The 18352-nt window shown below is 41.0% G+C and overlaps 1 protein-coding gene across 2 annotated transcripts; it reads right to left on the minus strand.

Moving 5' to 3' along the window:
• Window positions 1-369: 369 nt before the first annotated feature.
• plvapa (plasmalemma vesicle associated protein a) lies at window positions 370-4640 on the minus strand. 2 transcript variants are annotated; one of them, XM_084547437.1, is made up of 6 exons: window positions 3793-4640; window positions 3207-3276; window positions 2426-3045; window positions 1456-2161; window positions 969-1026; window positions 370-682 (listed from the first exon to the last, which is right to left on the minus strand). In XM_084547437.1, the coding sequence occupies exons 1-6, from the start codon at window positions 4183-4185 to the stop codon at window positions 649-651; spliced, it is 1881 nt and encodes a 626-aa protein (XP_084403563.1). In that variant the 5' UTR covers window positions 4186-4640; the 3' UTR covers window positions 370-648. The 2 variants fall into 2 exon arrangements, with proteins under 2 accessions (XP_084403563.1, XP_084403562.1); XM_084547436.1 differs by having other exon boundaries at window positions 2330-3045.
• Between the last annotated feature and the right edge of the window lie 13712 nt (window positions 4641-18352).

Below are 18352 nucleotides of genomic sequence, written 5' to 3' on the forward strand. Positions count from 1 at the left end.
TTCCATTGTTCTTCCTTCACATATTCTTCATTAGAGATATTTTTAGATTTTATTTAGGCAATGGAAATCCGTGTTTTCAGCAGTGAAGAGCTTTCTCACTGTTACATACAAGAGCTTTTTCAAAGGATCCTCCCACATGCATTAGCAGGCCTACTGACAGGTTGGGAGGTAAACATAAACATGCTGGACGGATTAAATCGTGCTGCCAGTAAATTGTCTCGGGGGGGGTCGAGGAGTCATTTGAAGACAATTAGCCACACAATAGGTGACGCACGCAGGGACAAACAGTTATTTCCGGGTTTGAATAGAGTAATATTTTAAATAGCTTTGTTTATAAAGAACAAGAAGAGACAGGGACAGTTGGTGTGATCAAGTTCAAACAAAGATTTTATTTTTTCTTTGGTTAATTAAAGTGTAAAATCATGCATGAGCCAAAAACTTCACATTTCAAATTCAAAAGTGCAAAAGTTATTCAAATTACTTCCATACATGCATATTGGTATACTGTATTAACTGTCATAACTGCCGGTGCATGTTAATCAGTACATTTATTGCTGGACACTAACTCAGTGAGAAAAGTTTGCATTAAGACAGACAGATGAAATGGAATATTTTGAAAAATAAAAATACATGTCATTCCCATAAGGTCTAACCCATTATTCTTGTGAGGCTTTCTTTGTCCCTACAGAAGAAAGAAAGAAAGAAAAAAAGAAAGAAAGAAAGAAAGAAAGAAAGAAATTATTACACAGTATTTTTTCCAATTAAGGGACCAAAACCGCTATAATCAATAAATGATCTGATTCTACGAACAAATATTGTCTATGGAGGCAAAGGTTGATATAACTTGTCTTTTTTCTCACTCTCTCAGTGATATAAATATAGATTAAAGCCTTCTTACATGACAAAAACAGCAGGAAAACTTCACATCAAACATTTAAAAACCACGACTAAAGTGACTGCGTACTTACTCTTTACCAGGGCCGTTGAGCAGGCGTTGCATATCTTGAAGGTGCTGACTCAAGCTCGCTGTTGGTTAAACATTAGAAAACATTGATTTGTCATTAAAGAACTGCAGCAACTTTCTGATAAATCACACAAAATCAAAACATGACAATCATTTGAAGTGTGATGAAGGAATTACTATAATATGCATTCATGCTCATTGTATTTCGTGTTTTCTTAAAAGGCCACGTGACCGAATAGATACCCGAGATAATCCACCAACTTCTCTTAAATCTATCCAGAATACACATGGTTTCTGGAACGACGTGTTGCTGCAGAATCTTTACAATTTCTAAAAACACTGGGATCTCTAATTGGGGCAAATAAAACTACAATTATCTGCATGGTTTGATACCACCACATGTATCTGAGAATATATCAAACCTTTATCCTGGAATAAGAATGATAAACTGCAGACAAACTACTGCAACTACTGAATGTACTGATTCTTACTTTGAACATTTGCCACTCCATTCGTCCTTCCTGTACTAAATGAAGATCCAGGTCCACTTGACGTTCCTCTCCCTGGTACACTTCCTGTCTTACTTTGTCCTGAGTTACTGCTCCCAAATCCAAACAAAGAGAATCCAGAGCTGGGTGATCCACTTTTACTCGTTGACCCAGCTGATCCACTTGCCCCAGTTGCCCCATTTGTCCCAGCAGACGATGAGGCTAATCCAAAGCCTGTTGGCTTGTTTGAGCCTAACGAGGTTGAGCCAAGGTTTAGACCTGATCCTATTGACCTATCGGAAGATCCCAGGCCAAAGGAGCCTCTTGCATTCTGTGCTGGCTGATTCAAACCTAACCCACCTGAGCTCAAATTTGGATTTGACCCTGTTGATCCAAAGATTGAGAAAGCTCCTCCAGATCCTGGCTTATTGAGTGCTGTTCCAGAGGAGCCCAGGCCTGGGCTTGACCCAAGGGAAGAGAAGGAACTTGAGGAGCCCATTCCAGTTGATGCAGGCTTATTAAATACTGACCCAGTTGAGCCCAGGCTTGGACCTGACCCAGGGGAAGAGAATGAACTTGAGGAGCCTATTCCAGTTGATGCAGGCCTATTAAATGCTGACCCAGTGGAACCTAACGCTCCTTGCCCTGTCCTACCAAGACCGCCAACACTGGAGGAGCTGGATGAGCCCCACGGAAACTGACTTGCTGTCTGAAATAAAATGAGACCAGCGTTAATGAAGGTAAAAAGCAGATTCTTGATCATTATTTTCTGGCAACATTTTTCACATGCATTTTCCATCAGTATCTTGAGTAATCTGCGTATACACTTGATAATTAAAAGATGAATGGAAAACACAACTGAGTATGTTTTTCCTACCTTTGGTACGCATGACATGTTGAGAAGCTTAATTTTCTCCATTAGATGATCAATCTCTTTATTTTTATATTTGACAGTGTTTTCCAGGACGTCTACCTGTCCAATCAGTTTCATCTTTTCCAGCAGGAGTCCCTCTTTTTCCTGATCATGTTTCAGCTGAAGCTCTTCCATTTTCCGTCTATGCTGCTCAATCAGGCCAGTGCGGTTCTGGCTGCACCAGCGGTAATCTTCAGAGAGTCGCCAGTTTTCTGCTTTCAAGCGGTTGTTCTCAGTCTGGATGTCCGAGACCTGGTTCCCCACAGTGTTGAGGTAATGCTGAAGCTTGTCCTCCACTTCTCTGGATAGGCTGGTGCAGTTGGAGCGGATCTGCTCCAGGTGTTCCCTCTGCTTTGAACAAGTAAGCTGGAAGGCTAAGTGGGAAGGGAAGAGAGACTCGATCTTCTGTAGGAAAGCCCTGGAGACACTGGAGACAGAATTCACAGAGTTGGAAAACTCCTCTCTTGATTTTTCCTTGTAGAGCTGCAACTCCTTTTCTTGTATTGACTTCTCCCTCCTCAGTTGAATGACATCCAAGTTAAGGCGGTCCCTGTCTTTAGCAATCTGGTCCGTTTCCATCCTCATCCTCTGAGTTGTTTGGGTGAAGTTGGACTCCACAAGGTCAAGCTTGGCTTTCAGACGTTCAGCCTCAGCCCCACAGTTACAGGGTGGATATCGCTCTGTTTCACACACACAGAAAAAAGAAGAAAACAAAAACAATTTCAAATAAAAAAAAATGAGGCAACTGCTTCAAATGTGAGTATTAGGGAGAATAACCCAAATGTTTCATTGATTTGTTTGATTATTTTTTGGGTTAGCACTAAAGAAATATCATACTTACGCGGCGTTTGGCAGTTGGGATTGTTGACATATCTGTTATTGCAAGAGTCCAACGCGCTTTTACACATTTGCTGTTCACAGAAAGAAAAGAAACATCTCTGTTTCAGTGATTTGTTCTCGACCAGTTGTGTGATTTGGGAAAACATCATATCATTCACAAACATAAGCATTTGTCATACATTGTTATATATTAATCCTTTCTTAAATTCAAATAACCAGTTGCGTTGCCTCTTGTTCTAAAACTGGTAATAATGGTGAAGTGCAGTTCACTTGCACTGAAGCAATCAGTGGTGTGAATTGAGTATTTGAAACCAGCATGAGACCATTACACCTCCTTAGATGACTAAAGCTTTTATAGCCATTTTCATCATGATTTAGTAAAGCATTGCATACTGATATTTGTTTCTCTTTGTCTGTAACTAATTACTTAGTCAGTGAGCCCTGCCAAAAAACAAAAAAAGATAAAAGATTATTTTCTCTTGCTGTTGAAAATATCTAGAAATTAAATCACAGGTACAGCAGGAACACAGTCATACTAAAGACAGCATCCTTTGATTAAAAAAATAAGCCAAAGCACAGTTTCTCACCAGGCTCTTGTCATATTCTTGGACATAAAAAATTGTCATGTTGCAGAGCTGACGCAGCTTGATCAGGTCCAAATCATTGCTAGCCTTTGCAGTCATGGTGGCGTTGAGTAAGTTGGTCAGGTTTTTCCTCTGCTGCTTTAGGGCAACATTCTCCATGGACAGCCGGCTGAAGCTCTGCTCCAGGTCCAGGATGCGATCCTCTGACGCCGAGTCCTGTGTCTTACCATAGACCAGAAAGAGCACGAGGCTGACTATGATGAGAGACTGAATGAGAGACGAGAAGAAGAAGATGATGCGCATGTAGTAGCTGCAGCTCTGGCCTTTCGAGCGATACATCTTGTTTTGGGCCTGTGGTCCGTATTTGGAAACTTTGGAGAGACCGCTGCTGTACATGGTTGGAAAGAAGGTGTAAGTACAGTGTAGCCTGAGGTTTGAGAATTACTACAATCTGCCACGGTCAAATAATGTTCTGTGCTCTATATCATGGCCAGACACCAACAATCCGCAAGAAAAATAAACCAAAGAAACAGCGCCAAAGTATTTCAGACCACCCTCCTGATTTCGCAGTCAATTTCTTGAAAAGCTTCAGCCCTTTCCTCTAATAAAGCCCAAGATGTGACCTAGACATTTCCTCTCTGCGGCCTTGATAACACGAGAATTGACTGTGGAACAGGCATAAACATGGGCAGGAATTTATAACCTCCTCTGGCCACACATTTCCCATGAAGGGAAGTGGTCCTGGTGTCAGTCTCCTCCTCCACTGGAAAGTTCCCTGGTCCCTGGCTGTCCCTCCCCATGCATGGCAAGACACACACTGAAAGTATGCCTGCACCTACTCACACACACTCCAGCATAGATGTTTGCTGAGCCTGAGATTTCACTTTCCTTGGACATGAACAAAAACAGATATTTTGTATTTGTATTATAATCTAAGGAATGCATTCATAAATCATGAGCATTTAATGTTGAGCAAATTGTCTGCAAAGTAGGAAAAGTCAAGTTGGTGGCATTTACATTGACAGCTGAGAACACCCATAACCCATAAAGACCTCCCTGGACTCATTGTGTGCGGCCTCTCTATAAATCTGCCAAAAACATTTTAATGGGATCATGAACAGTGTTTTCCGGTACACGGCAGGCCACGAGCACAATGTTGCTCTTCTCAGAATCTCATTCAGTAGCTCTTTGATGCCCTGAGTCTCAGTCCAACACGATGACGTCAGTAAACTTCCTCCTGTGTCATAGGACAAAAGCACACGCACTCGATTTGAAATGAAAAGCTTAACAGCCGGACAGTAACAGACACAAAGTTTTCCTGCCGGGCACTGTTGACATGCCAGGCCTCATCTTGTCAGGAAGCAGCAATTCATGGAGGAACTGTGGATAGCCAAACCTGTGGCAACTTTTAAGACAGGATCTCAGATAAAAGGCGCCAACAAACGCAGGATATCTGAGACACGTCGGAGACGCACTGTAAATAATCACATTGTTGATTCAACTTCAAGTGTGTTTTTTTTATTTTTTTTTTTTAGAACCATGATGTTGCCAAGGGGACAGAAACGGCCTTCTCAGATCAGATAAAAAAGGCATGTTGGATAATTTATGTACCTCACAAATGTCTGGTATCAGTTAAACACAGCAAGGCCTAAAACAGCACATGCATTCAGCAGGAGGCGAAATCAAAATCAAAACCTAAGCCGTACAGTGAATTACAGTTCAACCGTTCTTTTTCCTTGGGCAATTTGGTATTCTAGGTGAGATGAGACTGACCAGTGGCTAGGGTGACCAGATGTCCCGCTTTGTGCGGGACAGTCCCGCATTTTCATTACTTTTCACACGTCCCGCAAATTGAGACGTTGTCCCGCATTGTTATTGACAGTCAGACTCCAGTTTTGAAATGCATGTTTTATAATCTGGCATTTATCCAATCGCTGTTTGCAGCGACGGACTGGTAATCTGTGCGTTCTGTCAAACTCCAGAACGGCCGTCCAGTTCACGGCCGATTTTTTTTTTTTTCGGTCGACTGGCCCTGTCAGTGTAATAGCAGTGTAACACAACGGCCTACCAGCAGATGGCGCTGTAGCGAACATTTGTCAATCAATCACACCGGTAGGACAGTGACACTGTAATTGACAGAGTGGCAGAAAACAGTGATCTTTTGAAGAAACTGCTACTCCCCCAGCACTAGCTAACTTGATTATCCAACATTCAGAAAGATTAATCAGTGTCATTGTTATTTTTTTTTATAACTTTTATTTTTTTGAAGAGAATAAAGAATGTGTGAGGGATTTTAATTTGAAAATTTTGAAAACGAATGATCATTGATACTTGATACTGTCCTCAATACATTCAAACAGTTCTTAAATAAACACTGAAAACAACTGTATGTGTGGGTTTTTAATTATTTTAAAACCATATACTAGAATTCTCTTGGCGCACCCCGGTCGGTGGGTGGGCCTATTTGGGGGAAAAAGTCCAGGGCCTTTTTTTGGTCCCAGTCCGTCCCTGGCTGTTTGGAGAAAGCAGTGAGGGCTGTCATCAGGGGTCGGGGCGGGCTGTTTGATCATGTCAATCAAAGTGGGACGCGGACGCAGGTTAAGGGCGCGCCCACCAACAACAAACAATGCAAATCAGATCAGAACGGCATGCAGCGCGAGACATGGAGGGAAGCACAATCCGTATGGCTAAGATGAGGAAATAAAGACTGGGAAACTATCTATCCCTGAATGAAACCAGTGCAAGGCGAGTCTGGTAAAGTTTGCTGTGAAGTTTGCTTGAGTCATTTTTCCGTTTCACACGGAGGTGAATACGACGTGAAACGACACAGACAATGCGAGACAAAACGTGTTGCTCACCTTGGGAACTTGGGAAAGTTGCATTTAAGCAAGTTTTTATATATATTTATATTATAAAATATATTTGTTAAGTTTTTATTTGCAGGCTGTTATGTGCTACTGAATCAATCAGATGGCAAAGCATAGTAATGTTATAAGCAAAGGGGCAGAATAGAAATGTTTATTTTTTCTCATAGTTCTTTTAGACTACCTTGATGCATTGGTACCTCACATTGTCCCACATTGTCCCACACAAACGTAGTCTTTGTCCCACGTCTGGCGAATTGGGATCTGGTCACCCTACCAGTGGCATGAAAAAAGGGATGGGTCAATATAAAACAATGTCGTAGGGATCAAGTTTAGTTTTAACCTTCTGTGAAAAAACACCTCTGTGGAAAAAAAGGTCATTACTTTACTCCCCTCTTTTTTTCCTAAAAATCAATTTGTGGATATAGATCTAGTTGCTTAATTACACAACATTTGCTAAGGATCAAGCTGCTTACTAACGCACCCTTTAGATCCAATTTTACAAACTGGACCTGCGTTATATTACTAAGCCACAACTAGCTATTTTCCTTTGCTTGCAAATCCCCCAGTGCTAAGTTAAGCTAACCAACTTGCTTGCAGTAACATTATCTTCATATTTACCAAGCAGAGTTGGAGACATTTACTTACCTAACTCATCAAACTTCTCCAAAATAATCCCCAAAAAGCTCTACTACTTTGAGACCCTTTGAACTTCATATGGTCATTTGTCAAACAAAGTACATCCCAGTACATTGACGTAGGACTTTGGATACAAGCAAACTTTGATAAAGTTTGCTTGTATCCAAAGTCCTGACCTAACACTTCAGACAGTCAAAACATGTCAGCATGAAACATTCAAACAGTTGTATGTTTATGTTCGGAAACAGGACACAAATACGTCGCCGAGAAAGAATATCAGGGATTCAGACTTTCTACCCTGTATGGGAGAGAGAAAGAATTTGAGAGGGAGAAAGAATTAAAGCAGTAAGACAAGCTGGTGTCTTTGTGTGATTGTAATGTGACTGAATAATCTCACCATTTTAAATGACCCACTGAAGGTCCATGAGTCTTCTCAGCAGAGTGGATACATGTGGGTTGACTGTTGTCCTCTTTTCGCTCGTGGCTTTGCCAGTGTTTTTTTTTTTTTTACAAGACTTTGTCATGTCCAGCCTTGGTGCCTCGCTCAGGGTTTATACCAGTGAAGCACCTGAAAAATAATAGTGTCTCTTCAGACAGTGTAAAAATCAAGTTGTGTAACTCACTATCATCTGTGAAAATTTAGCTAGCTACTGAATCCTTCTGTCAGGCCATGCACATATTCAGTAGGCTGATGAAAACAAACTGAAAACATCGCCAATATACTTTGCACCAAGTTACAAATGAAATAAAACTGATACTCACCAAATAATTTGCTAAATGGGGATGGATAAAGAGAGAAACAGATCCAGCTTCCCATGTGTAGTTCGGGTTAAATTTCCCAGAATGCAAAAAATACAACCGTGATTTAGAAGGTTTGGATGAATGATTAGCGGTAAAATGTTGTATTTTAGGAAAACAGTATAGTTCTGTTAAAAGAACAGCAAACCACCAAAATTTCAGTTTTTTGTTTGTGTTAACACTATAGAGTGATGTAAATTAACAGCAATTTTTCCCCACAGTGCAGTGACATGCTGATCTGTTCTAAATTCACAAAGCACATTTTGTTGTAGTTTGTAGATTTTGTTAAGACTGATAATGTATTTTTAAACAAATCAATTTACTGTAAAGTATTGTGAAAGTAATCTTGAAAAACAGTAAACGCCGTATTTTTCAATAACAGTACAAAACTGTAAATTTTAGTGACAGTAAAAAAAATGTTAATTTAACAGTAAGATAATGGCAACCCTGCTGTAGTTGTTTACTGTTATTTTACAGGAAAATACTTAACAGTGTGGTATACTTGAACTTGAACTTCAGACCTTGCTGGAGCAAACAGTCCAGGGCAAATTGGCAGTCACTTTAAATCTACAACACTTGTAGATGATTTTCCTTACAGTGCAATCATTTATGGAAATGGACATCTTATTAAAACCTAGATTCTTAAGCATTCAAAAACACATTATTGAAAATAGATCTTAGCATGGTGACACATGCAACAGTACAACAGTATCACCTGATATCAGAGGTTTAAATAAGGACACTCCATAATTGACAAGTATCTGAAACCAGTCATTCTCATTTTAAGGATTTAACAGTGTGTCAGAAATGTTCAGTTTAACGTGTCCTTTGTTTGAGTGTTAATCTGCAGGCACTCTGTCAAAGAGGATCATATAATGGGGAAAAAAACAAGGATTTCCAGGAGGTCTACATGTCTTCGGACTATAAATATAAGACAATGAATAGCGTGATTAATGATCATTTTAACAGACTGTACGAACTGCTTTATGTTAGAAATTCCAGCAGTTAAAGTGAAATCTAAATCTGTTTATCTAAACCAGTTGTCTCCATATCACCAACACACTGTTTATTTCTCAGTCCCACGACTGTTATCAACAGCTGCTCGTGTGTGTCTGAAACAGCCTCCACTGCCAGCACCTCCTACGCACTATGAGCTGCTGGAGGTGTGCAGCATCTGCTCCCACGGCTGAGGTTACACAGTGTCAAACGAATGGAGTTTGGCAGGGGGCTCTGGGCGTCACAGATTACAGGTAATGAGGGAACAGGGCTCTATTGTGTTGGTGGTGTTTAGATATGAAATGTTCTGTGCAACACAAAGCAAACTGAAGAGTGTTTACATGGATGGTTTCCTGTTTGCTGGTGGAGTCTTTAGATTTTCGAGTTCTTGTTTTAAGTGCTCTTTGTTGAGCATGAACTGTACAGTGTGTCCTATTACACTTTAGGCTTGAGTCGTGACGCAGTCAGACAGACTCCCTACTTAACTATAATCTAGTTTAATTCTAATTTAAACAGACAATAAAAAACAAAAAAATTACTAAAATACTTTAACAAAGACATAAAATGTCATTCAAGGCTTGTTTATCTGTCAAACTGGAAGGGTGTGGAGGCTAAAAAGACGGTGTTTTCTTTGAAACCTGAAAACCTCTATTATGATTGTGTTTCTCGAAACTGAAGACAACATACACCCACACATAATCCACTAGAGTTCAACAGAAATTTGCTTGGGTTTGCGTTAAAAGTGTGTACACAATGTACTCTTAGTTAATTTAAAATATATGAAGAAATCAATAAATGGCCTTGCTTTTATATAGCTCTTTTCTGCCTTTTGGTACTCAAAGCGCTTTACAGTCACAGACACATCTACCCATTCACACACCAGTGTCACGCACTGGAAACAACTGGGGGTTCAGTGTCTTGCTCAAGGACACTTTGGCATGTGGCAGATTCCAGGGATTGAACCGCAAACCCTCTGGTTCATGGACAACCCGCTCTAACTACTGAGCCACAGCCGCATGTAGGTATATTCTTCTTATAAATGCTGTGTGCTTAAAAATATGGCTCACATCTCAATTAAAATAATTGTAAAGATTCTCATTACGTTTGTTATGATGAAATATATAGATATCACATACAGGTTTATTTTTTATTTTTGTCTTTGGGTATATATAATATATATAAGTGAACATGAAAGACCAATCTAACATCAGTTCTTGTATTAAACACAGAGATGATGTAATTTGCTTGTATACCGACTAACTAGTGGTCAGTGATCTAAATTTCATTATTTTAAACAAGAGGGGCGGATTTTAGTCGTGATTATGCCTCTTTTGTTATTCTAAACGTGCATATCCACTGATGGCACAGAGACTTGTGTTCGGTGCAACATCTTGCAAGCGATTATCATGGAACACACTGCCACTTAGTGGGAATTTAATACTACTGCAGCTACAGATGTATTGATCAGCGTGGTGAATAAATGCAGCTTCTGAGACGTCTGAAGTAAGCCATCCTTAAGTAAAGCAGCGAAGAACAAGCAGGACAAGGGAAAACGGCTGTACGCAGAATTAATAATGCTTTGAACGAGCAGAATATGTCATGTTAGAAAGTGTTTTTTACTTGTTGTTGAGATCAGAATCAATATTTGATGGACTGAGCCTCACACAGTCCGTGCTCTTGAATTTTTTAGCTATCATCCATGTATAAAAGATGCAAACTAACCCAGAATCTGACTGACGTGAATGTATAGGACTGAATGTTTAAACTATCATTAAGGTAAATTCTACTTCTTAAGAGAATCGTTTCGGGAAATACTCTTATTCACTCTCTAGTGCATTTGTCAGATATGGAAGTGCATTCAGCAGCTTTTTAGCATAAAGACTAGAAACAAGCTAGCCTGGCTATGTCTAAAGAAAACAACGCCCACTGACTACAACCTCTAAAGCTCTAGTTAACACACGTAGCACGCACACAAAAAAGCTGAAGTGTTTATCCACAGCTGCATATACAGTGGCTTGTAAGTCCACTGCGAAGCAACTGTTCCCATATTCAGTTTTTATGCTAAGCTAAGCTACACCTCTCCTGCTGCATCTTCATATAACAGATGCCACATTGTACTCTGTTCTCATCCAACTCATTCACATCATCAGATTTATCTCATGTATGTAAAATTCAAAGTGAATCAACAATTTTCTGTTTTACCAGGGGTGGTGTGGGTTATTTGTCAGACTATGTGTCGGCTGGGAGCACTAACTTCCTGGAGTCTCCACTGGTTGCCTGGCAACTGCTTAATGAGCGCATGGTGAATCTTAAAACGTCTAACTCTGCTTTTAATAACAAATATTTGGACAAAGAATTCAATGTGTGTGCCTCATTCTCACTGCAGCACTTCTCAGTCCTCCCACGGCACATATTGTCTGATGTGCCCTTACGAAAAGCGCAAGTTTCCTAATGATAATAATGCCGGAATAACACAAAGAATCACACCATAAGGTTTCCCTCCAGAGATGTTTGGCTAATTGGTTAGTTGCTCTGAAGGATCTGGTTACCCATGCAACAGCCGCGTGCCATATCAGGTGGCCAGCCTGAAGAAAGAGGTCTCTGTAGTGAGAGATAGAGGGGAGACATGGGTGAAGTGGTAAATACCTTAGTCAACAACCAGACTGAACAAAGACAAATAAACAATCCGGTGCTAAATTACACCATGTGCAGAATTTGTGTTAAGTGGAGGAGGAGAGTGGAAATTCTTCTCTTTGCTGTGTGTGTTTCCAGCCACAGCGATGTCCCGTCGGCCGCACTGAACCGACACTGTACTGCTCCAGCGGGGTTAAGAAAAACTCATTTATCATGGCACTGCATGATGATATCAAAGAAGGGATTGTTCAAATGAATTTTCTCAACGGGCACTGTAACGTGCAATCCTCTCAGATCATTTATTCCAGCTCAAATTTAATTTAAAAATGGTGGTCAAGCTGTGGCCAGTGCCTCCTGCAGTGATGTGATAAGAAAGACAGCAGAGTTCATATCAAAGCAGCCTCCCCCTCCTCATTTTGTATTTATCTGGGGGTTTTTATATATTTTTTTAAGTCATTTTTTTCCTGCTGAGCCAAGTGACAGCTGGGACATTACCGGGTGAAATGAGGAGGATTTCACTCGTAATGATGCAACGACAGTGGCTTTCCGCATGTTCCCATCAGGCACCTCTCATCTGAGGTGGCTGAAAAGACCAAATAATGAATACCCTGAGAGTTAATCCCCCTCTTCTCTCTGTGTCTTCAACACGGCAGATGTTTTCCCTTTGACCCGCACAAAAGGCCTCTGTTTTTGTTACCAGGCTTGTCCATTCCTCAGAGGTCACAGGTCACTCTGGTCTCAGGGTGAAGCTGTCGCTGCAAGTCTAAACATTTGACGGCCACCAGAGCGTGATGAAAACGCCGTCCCCGCGAAAAGGCAGCACAGACGCCTCATGACTACTTTAAGTAAAGACCTACTTTCCATATGCTGATGCAGTTGACAGCCCGCAGCTTACACTCGGAGATTGAATTACAGTGGTTGCAGGGGATGCCTCAGGGAGAGTGCTGGCCTAACATTAGACATTTAAAGGTTAACTTAAATAGTTGAAATGTTAACTGAATCAATAGCTGTGGGATTTGTGTTTGGGCCTGCCCAGAAATGCCAATAGGTGGGGGTTGAAAGACCCACACTGTAATTTCAACCCTAAAGAGTGTGATTATACACAAGGAAAACTGGAGTTACACATTTAATGGGTATAAATTTAAACCCTAAACCGTCTTTAATGTTGAATTGGTGGCAAAAACAGCCATTTAATCATAATCTGGAAGATGGACTGCTGCAAAAATGTGTTTAAACAGTCAAACAAAATACTAATTGTCAGTTGACAATTAGCTATATAACTTCTCCTCAGATTTAATCAAATATTTAAGATATGCAAATTTCTCTTTGATATATGAAGTAAAATGTGTGTATTGCTAGGTGATTTCTGCAGCTACCACAACCTCTATTTAGTATCCAATTAAAAAACCAGCTGCTTGTCAAAGGCTTCACATTTGAAACAAAGGACAATTTACACATTCACCATCTCTGACAGCACAGTAGCTCACATGCTACAATCCCGATCAGGCATGCTCAACCTCAAAGAAAGGTTTCAGATTACAGCCAGTTAATTATGTCCGTCAGATCCACAACAAACTTAGAGACCTTTCACCCCAACAAAGAAAAGACACACCCAGCCGAACGAAGATGTTTGGTCAATGACAAGCTGCATTGTAATGATCTGAGTGCTTAAAACACGCCATGGCACTGATGCTGCTCTATGCACAAACACATTATTCTCATAAATGCGCAGTTACAAAAAGAAAAGTGTCCTCGAGGCAATATCAAAGCAGGTGGTATCCATAACAATGATGTCTAACCTGCTGGTAGAGACACAGACCATCATGGTGCTGCATACAAATGTGTGTACACCTACTGTAGTGAACAGTTGTTTAATTATTTACACCCACTGCTGCTGGTGCATGGAGACTCAACAGGTGTGTTTAACGCAGAGAAACCAGAAATAGAAAATAGCAAAGCAGTTTGCAGATTTAGATCATCCTTAAAACTAGAGAAATCCAGACTAGCTCAAGTTGAAGTACAATCCGAATTCCAGAAAAGTTGGGACGTTCTTTAAATTTAAACAAAATGAAAACTAAAAGACTTTCAAATCACATGAGCCAATATTTTATTCACAACAGAACATAGATAATGTAACAAATGTTCAAACTGGGAAATTGTACACCTTCATCCACTAAACAAGCTCATTTCATATTTGATGCCTGCTACAGGTCCCAAAAAAGTTGGCACAGGGGCAACAAATGGCTGAAAAAGCAAGAAAGTTCAAAAAGATTCAGGTGGGAGACCATCTAGCAAGTAATTAAGTTAACTGAGATCAGGTCTGTAACATGATTAGCTAAAAAAGGGATGTCTTAGACAGAGTCTCTCAGAAGTAAAGATGGGCAGAGGCTCTCCAATCTGTGAAGGCGTGCATAAAAAGATTGTGGAATACTTCAAAAACAATGTTCCTCAACATCAAATAGCAAAGGCTTTGCAACTCTCATCACCTACAGTGCGTAACATCGTCAAAAGATTCAGAGAAACCAGAGATGTCTCTGTGCGTAAGGGACTAGGCCGAAGACCTTTATTGGATGCCCGTGGTCTTCGGGCCCTCAGACGACACTGCATCACTCATCGGCATGATTGTGTCACTGACATTACTAAATGGGCCCTGGAATACTTCCAGAAACCACTGTGGGTTAACACAATCCACTGTGCCATCTGCAGATGCCAACCAAAGCTCTATCATGCAAAAAGGAAGCCATATTTGAACAAGGTCCAGAAGCGACACCGTCTCCTGTGGGCCAAGACTCATTTGAAATGGACTGTTTCAAAGTGGGAAAGTGTTCAATAGTCAGACGAGTCCAAATTTGACATTCTTGTTGGTAATCACGGATGCTGCATCCTCCGGGCTAAAGAGGAGGGAAACCTTCCAGCATGTTATCAGCATTCAGTTCAAAAGCCAGCATCTCTGATGGTATGGGGGTGCATAAGTGCATACGGTATGGGCAGCTTGCATGTTTTGGAAGGAACTATGAATGCTGAAAGGTATATAAAGGTTTTGTAGCAACATACGCTCCCCTCCTGACGACGTCTATTTCAGGGAAGGCCTTGTGTATTTCAGCAGTACAATGCAAAACCACATACTGCAGCTATTACAACAGCATGGCTTTGTCAGAGAAGAGTCCAGGTGCTGAAGTGGCCTGCCTGCAGTCCAGATCTATCGCCTATAGAGAACATTTGGCTCTTCATTAAAAGAAAAATATGTCAAAGACGACCACAGCTAGAAACCTATATCAGGCAAGAATGGGACCGTATTCCAACACCAAAACTCCAGAAAGTCATAACTTTGATGCCCAGACATCTTCAAACTGTTTTGAAAAGAAGATGAGATGCTACACCATGGTAAACATGCCCCTGTCCCAACTATTTTGAGACCTGTAGCAAGCATCAAATTTGAAATGAGCTCATTTTGTGCATGAAATTGTAATATTTCTCAGTTCAAACATTTGTTACGTTATTTATGTTCAGTTGTGAATAAAATATTGGCTCATGTGATTTGAAAGTCTTTTAGTTTTCATTTTGTTCACATTTAAAGAACGTCCCAGCTTTTCTGGAATTCGGGTTGTACAATAAGAGTTAACTTCACACAACTCCAGCTGTCTTTGATATTCATTAGTTTGCAGGTATTGGTGAATTGAAGATACATATTTTAAAAAAGTGAAGAGATAAAGATGATCTCCAAACTATCCTTTTCAAATGGCAAAATGAAAAATTTGAAATTTTATTTACTTTGGCATGTCACTAAAATGGAAACAAATGTGGCCCAGTTTTATTTATTTTATAATCTTAAGTGTGTCGATGATACACAAGTATTACAGACAGTTAGGGTAATTTTTCTTTAATGAAAAATATTAATTTCAAAATTGAATGGAAATTTTTAATTTTTAAAGTGTAATCGACTTTTTAAAGTGTTGATAGGCCTCAAGCCACAGACAATTACTACCTTGATTTATGCAGTTTGGGTAAACTGTTTGCACACTATTTGATGTTTTACCGTGTGTCACTGTTTTCTCTCAATTTGTGTATACTATCAGACTGGCAGCTTGACAGACATGTTTTTTGCAGTATTGCATTTCTGGATTCCTCTCCGGGACTAACCACATTCCTGACTGTCAATTCGAAGGTCACGTCACTCCTGCTCCCAGTGGTACCACTAAATCAGACACTGAAGTGGAAACGCCAGGCTTGTAGAGCATATTTTTCTGTGTACAATACTCCCCTCACATGTGAACCATACAGTCTGTCGACTGAAGTACTGACAAACTGTCGATAGCCTTCAAATACGCTAAATAGGTTAGGCATGTGCCACAGCCATGTTTACGAAGGCAAACTGCTGCAGATTGTTGAGCTAAGGCAGAACTTTCATGAGGAAATGACAAAGAGGAAGTTGACTGGCCAGGGATTAAAACCTGCAATGGAAATTAGGCAGGGTTAGGCCACGTCCACACGTATGAAAACGATCTTTTCCCTCTCAGTTTCCGAGAGCATCGTTTCAAGAAATATCCGCGTCCACACAGATCCGTTTCAGCTCGACCGAAAACGCTACTTCATATTCCAGGCCTATAGGTGGCGCTGTTCCAGTTTCATAAATTCACCAAAAACGGAGAGGAAGAGGCGGAACATGCGCACAAATCTTGAGCGCTGTTTACAAATCGCCTTTTTTGCTCAGCGTGGTGGCACAGGAGCATGATATTTTGCCCTAGTAACCCTAATAGGCTCAATATCTTCTCCAGCAGGAAAACTAGCATGTAGTCCGCCATTGTTGTTGATGTTGTTATGAGACGTCTTGCGGGATGTGGAGAGGCTGCTCGGGAGTGTGGCGATGACGTCATCGTTTTCTCCGTTTGTGTCCGTCCACAAAGAAATGCAAGAGTTGCGTTTGCGAATTTCTCCACCCTGGGACCCGTTTTCAGAAAAGTGCGTTTTAGGGCAATGTGTTTACAGGATACGTGTGGACGATCGGCCAAAACGATGCAAAATTTCTGCGTTTTTGCGTTTCCGTGTGGACGGCCCCTTAGTTTTACTGGGATCAATTTGCAGTTTTTAAAAGACGACTGCTTCCAACACTGTTTCCAGACATTACTGACTGCAACCAACAATGTGATAAACTACAAGTCTTAAGACTTAAACATTTAAATTGATAAAATCCAGCTTTAAGTTGATCTCATAAACAACAATTAGTTGAAACAATGTACTCAGATTTACTGTTTTTCAGATACAAACGTATTGATTAACAGCTCTGTTGGATATCTCATCTACTTACACACACAGTCCTTTTCAAGCGGCCTTTATTAGACAAGCCTAATCTTTCCCAACACAAGAAGTGACAATAAGCAGGCACAGAGGCCTAATTAAAGGGACTTTCATTCAAATTAACACACACAACCCTCTGATGACCTATTAGCTGCACAATGGTTGGGACAATGCTTCTCTGTCACACACACACGCATTGTTTTCTCCGGGGGGTAAAGCCAGGTTTGGATTTGTTGTAAAAGTGGGGGGAAAAAATGCCTTTAGATAAGACAACAAGTTGCAAAGGGTGAATCCCCCAGGACACTTTCATCTGTCCATATCTGTAGCTGCAACCCCCCCCCCTGAATCTGCTTGTAAATGTGCAGCTCTTTAGGGGGGCTAAAGAGCTGCACATTTACAAGCAGATTCATCACTTATCTCTTAAAGCTCTTATCCAGGGTTGTTGTGCGCCCTCGCCTCCCCTTTATCTGCATTTGACCCTGGGCTTTTAGCGTCACAGGGTGTGTGAAAGTCAGTTTGACCTCTCGGGCTAACCTCTAACACAAATCACCATGTGCTCCACAAAGTGCTGAGACAGAGGGTCTTTGAGGAATGAGCAATGACCACAAAATGGTAACCCTTATTTCCCAGCACAATAAGCTGTTCTCAGGCGGGCTGCTCGCAGGATCAAAGTGTGCCATTCAAGAGGGAGAAGATATATCTTTAAGGTGGGAAATGAAGTTCACCTTTTCACCACTTTGCTTGGCTTCTTTAATAGTTTGTTGCAGTGTAAAATAACGTTAACATCTGATGCTCTCTAAGAGACAAAGGGCAGGCAGGAGATGGGCTTGCATGCATTCGTTGCAGGGCTTCAGGGTAATCTGGTATTGTCGGGCTGGTTTTTGAGGCCTTGGGGTCATGCTCTCTGCATCTCTGAGGAGACACATCCTCCACATTCTTCCTGTGCATGTGTGTGTTTGTGTGTGCGTTTGCACGCTGCCCCACACAAGCCCACTCTCTTTGCTCTTTGACTCCGATGGCCATATAAGGCAGCCAGCACCATGGTAACCACGGGGCTTGAATAGCAGTGTCAAATCCCTGGGAGCGCACACACACACACACACACACACACACACACACACACAGGCTGCCCCCTCCCCCTCTGCATACACTCCTGCTACCCTCCCTCCCTCCCTCCCTCTCTTTGCTTGATCTCTCTCTCTCTCTCTCAAACACACACAAATAGGTTGGAAGAAAACAGACAGACGAGAGGAAAGAGGGGCAAGCAGAAAAAAAAAAGCGGACGCTGAAGAATCCAGGCTGCCATTTCCTTGAACCATAATCTGATTTGTGGACTC

Source organism: Chelon labrosus (genome assembly GCF_963514085.1).
Source record: "Chelon labrosus genome assembly, chromosome: 6".
NCBI lineage: Eukaryota > Metazoa > Chordata > Actinopteri > Mugiliformes > Mugilidae > Chelon > Chelon labrosus.

Coding starts and splice junctions, on each gene's coding strand:
- plvapa (XM_084547436.1), bottom strand. CDS start 4,185: ATGTACAGCAGCGGTCTCTCCAAAGTTTCCAAATACGGACCACAGGCC. Junction 3,046..3,206: donor TCCCAACTGCCAAACGCCGC/GTAAGTATGATA, acceptor TGTGTGAAACAG/AGCGATATCCACCCTGTAAC. Junction 2,162..2,329: donor ACATGTCATGCGTACCAAAG/GTAGGAAAAACA, acceptor ATTTTATTTCAG/ACAGCAAGTCAGTTTCCGTG.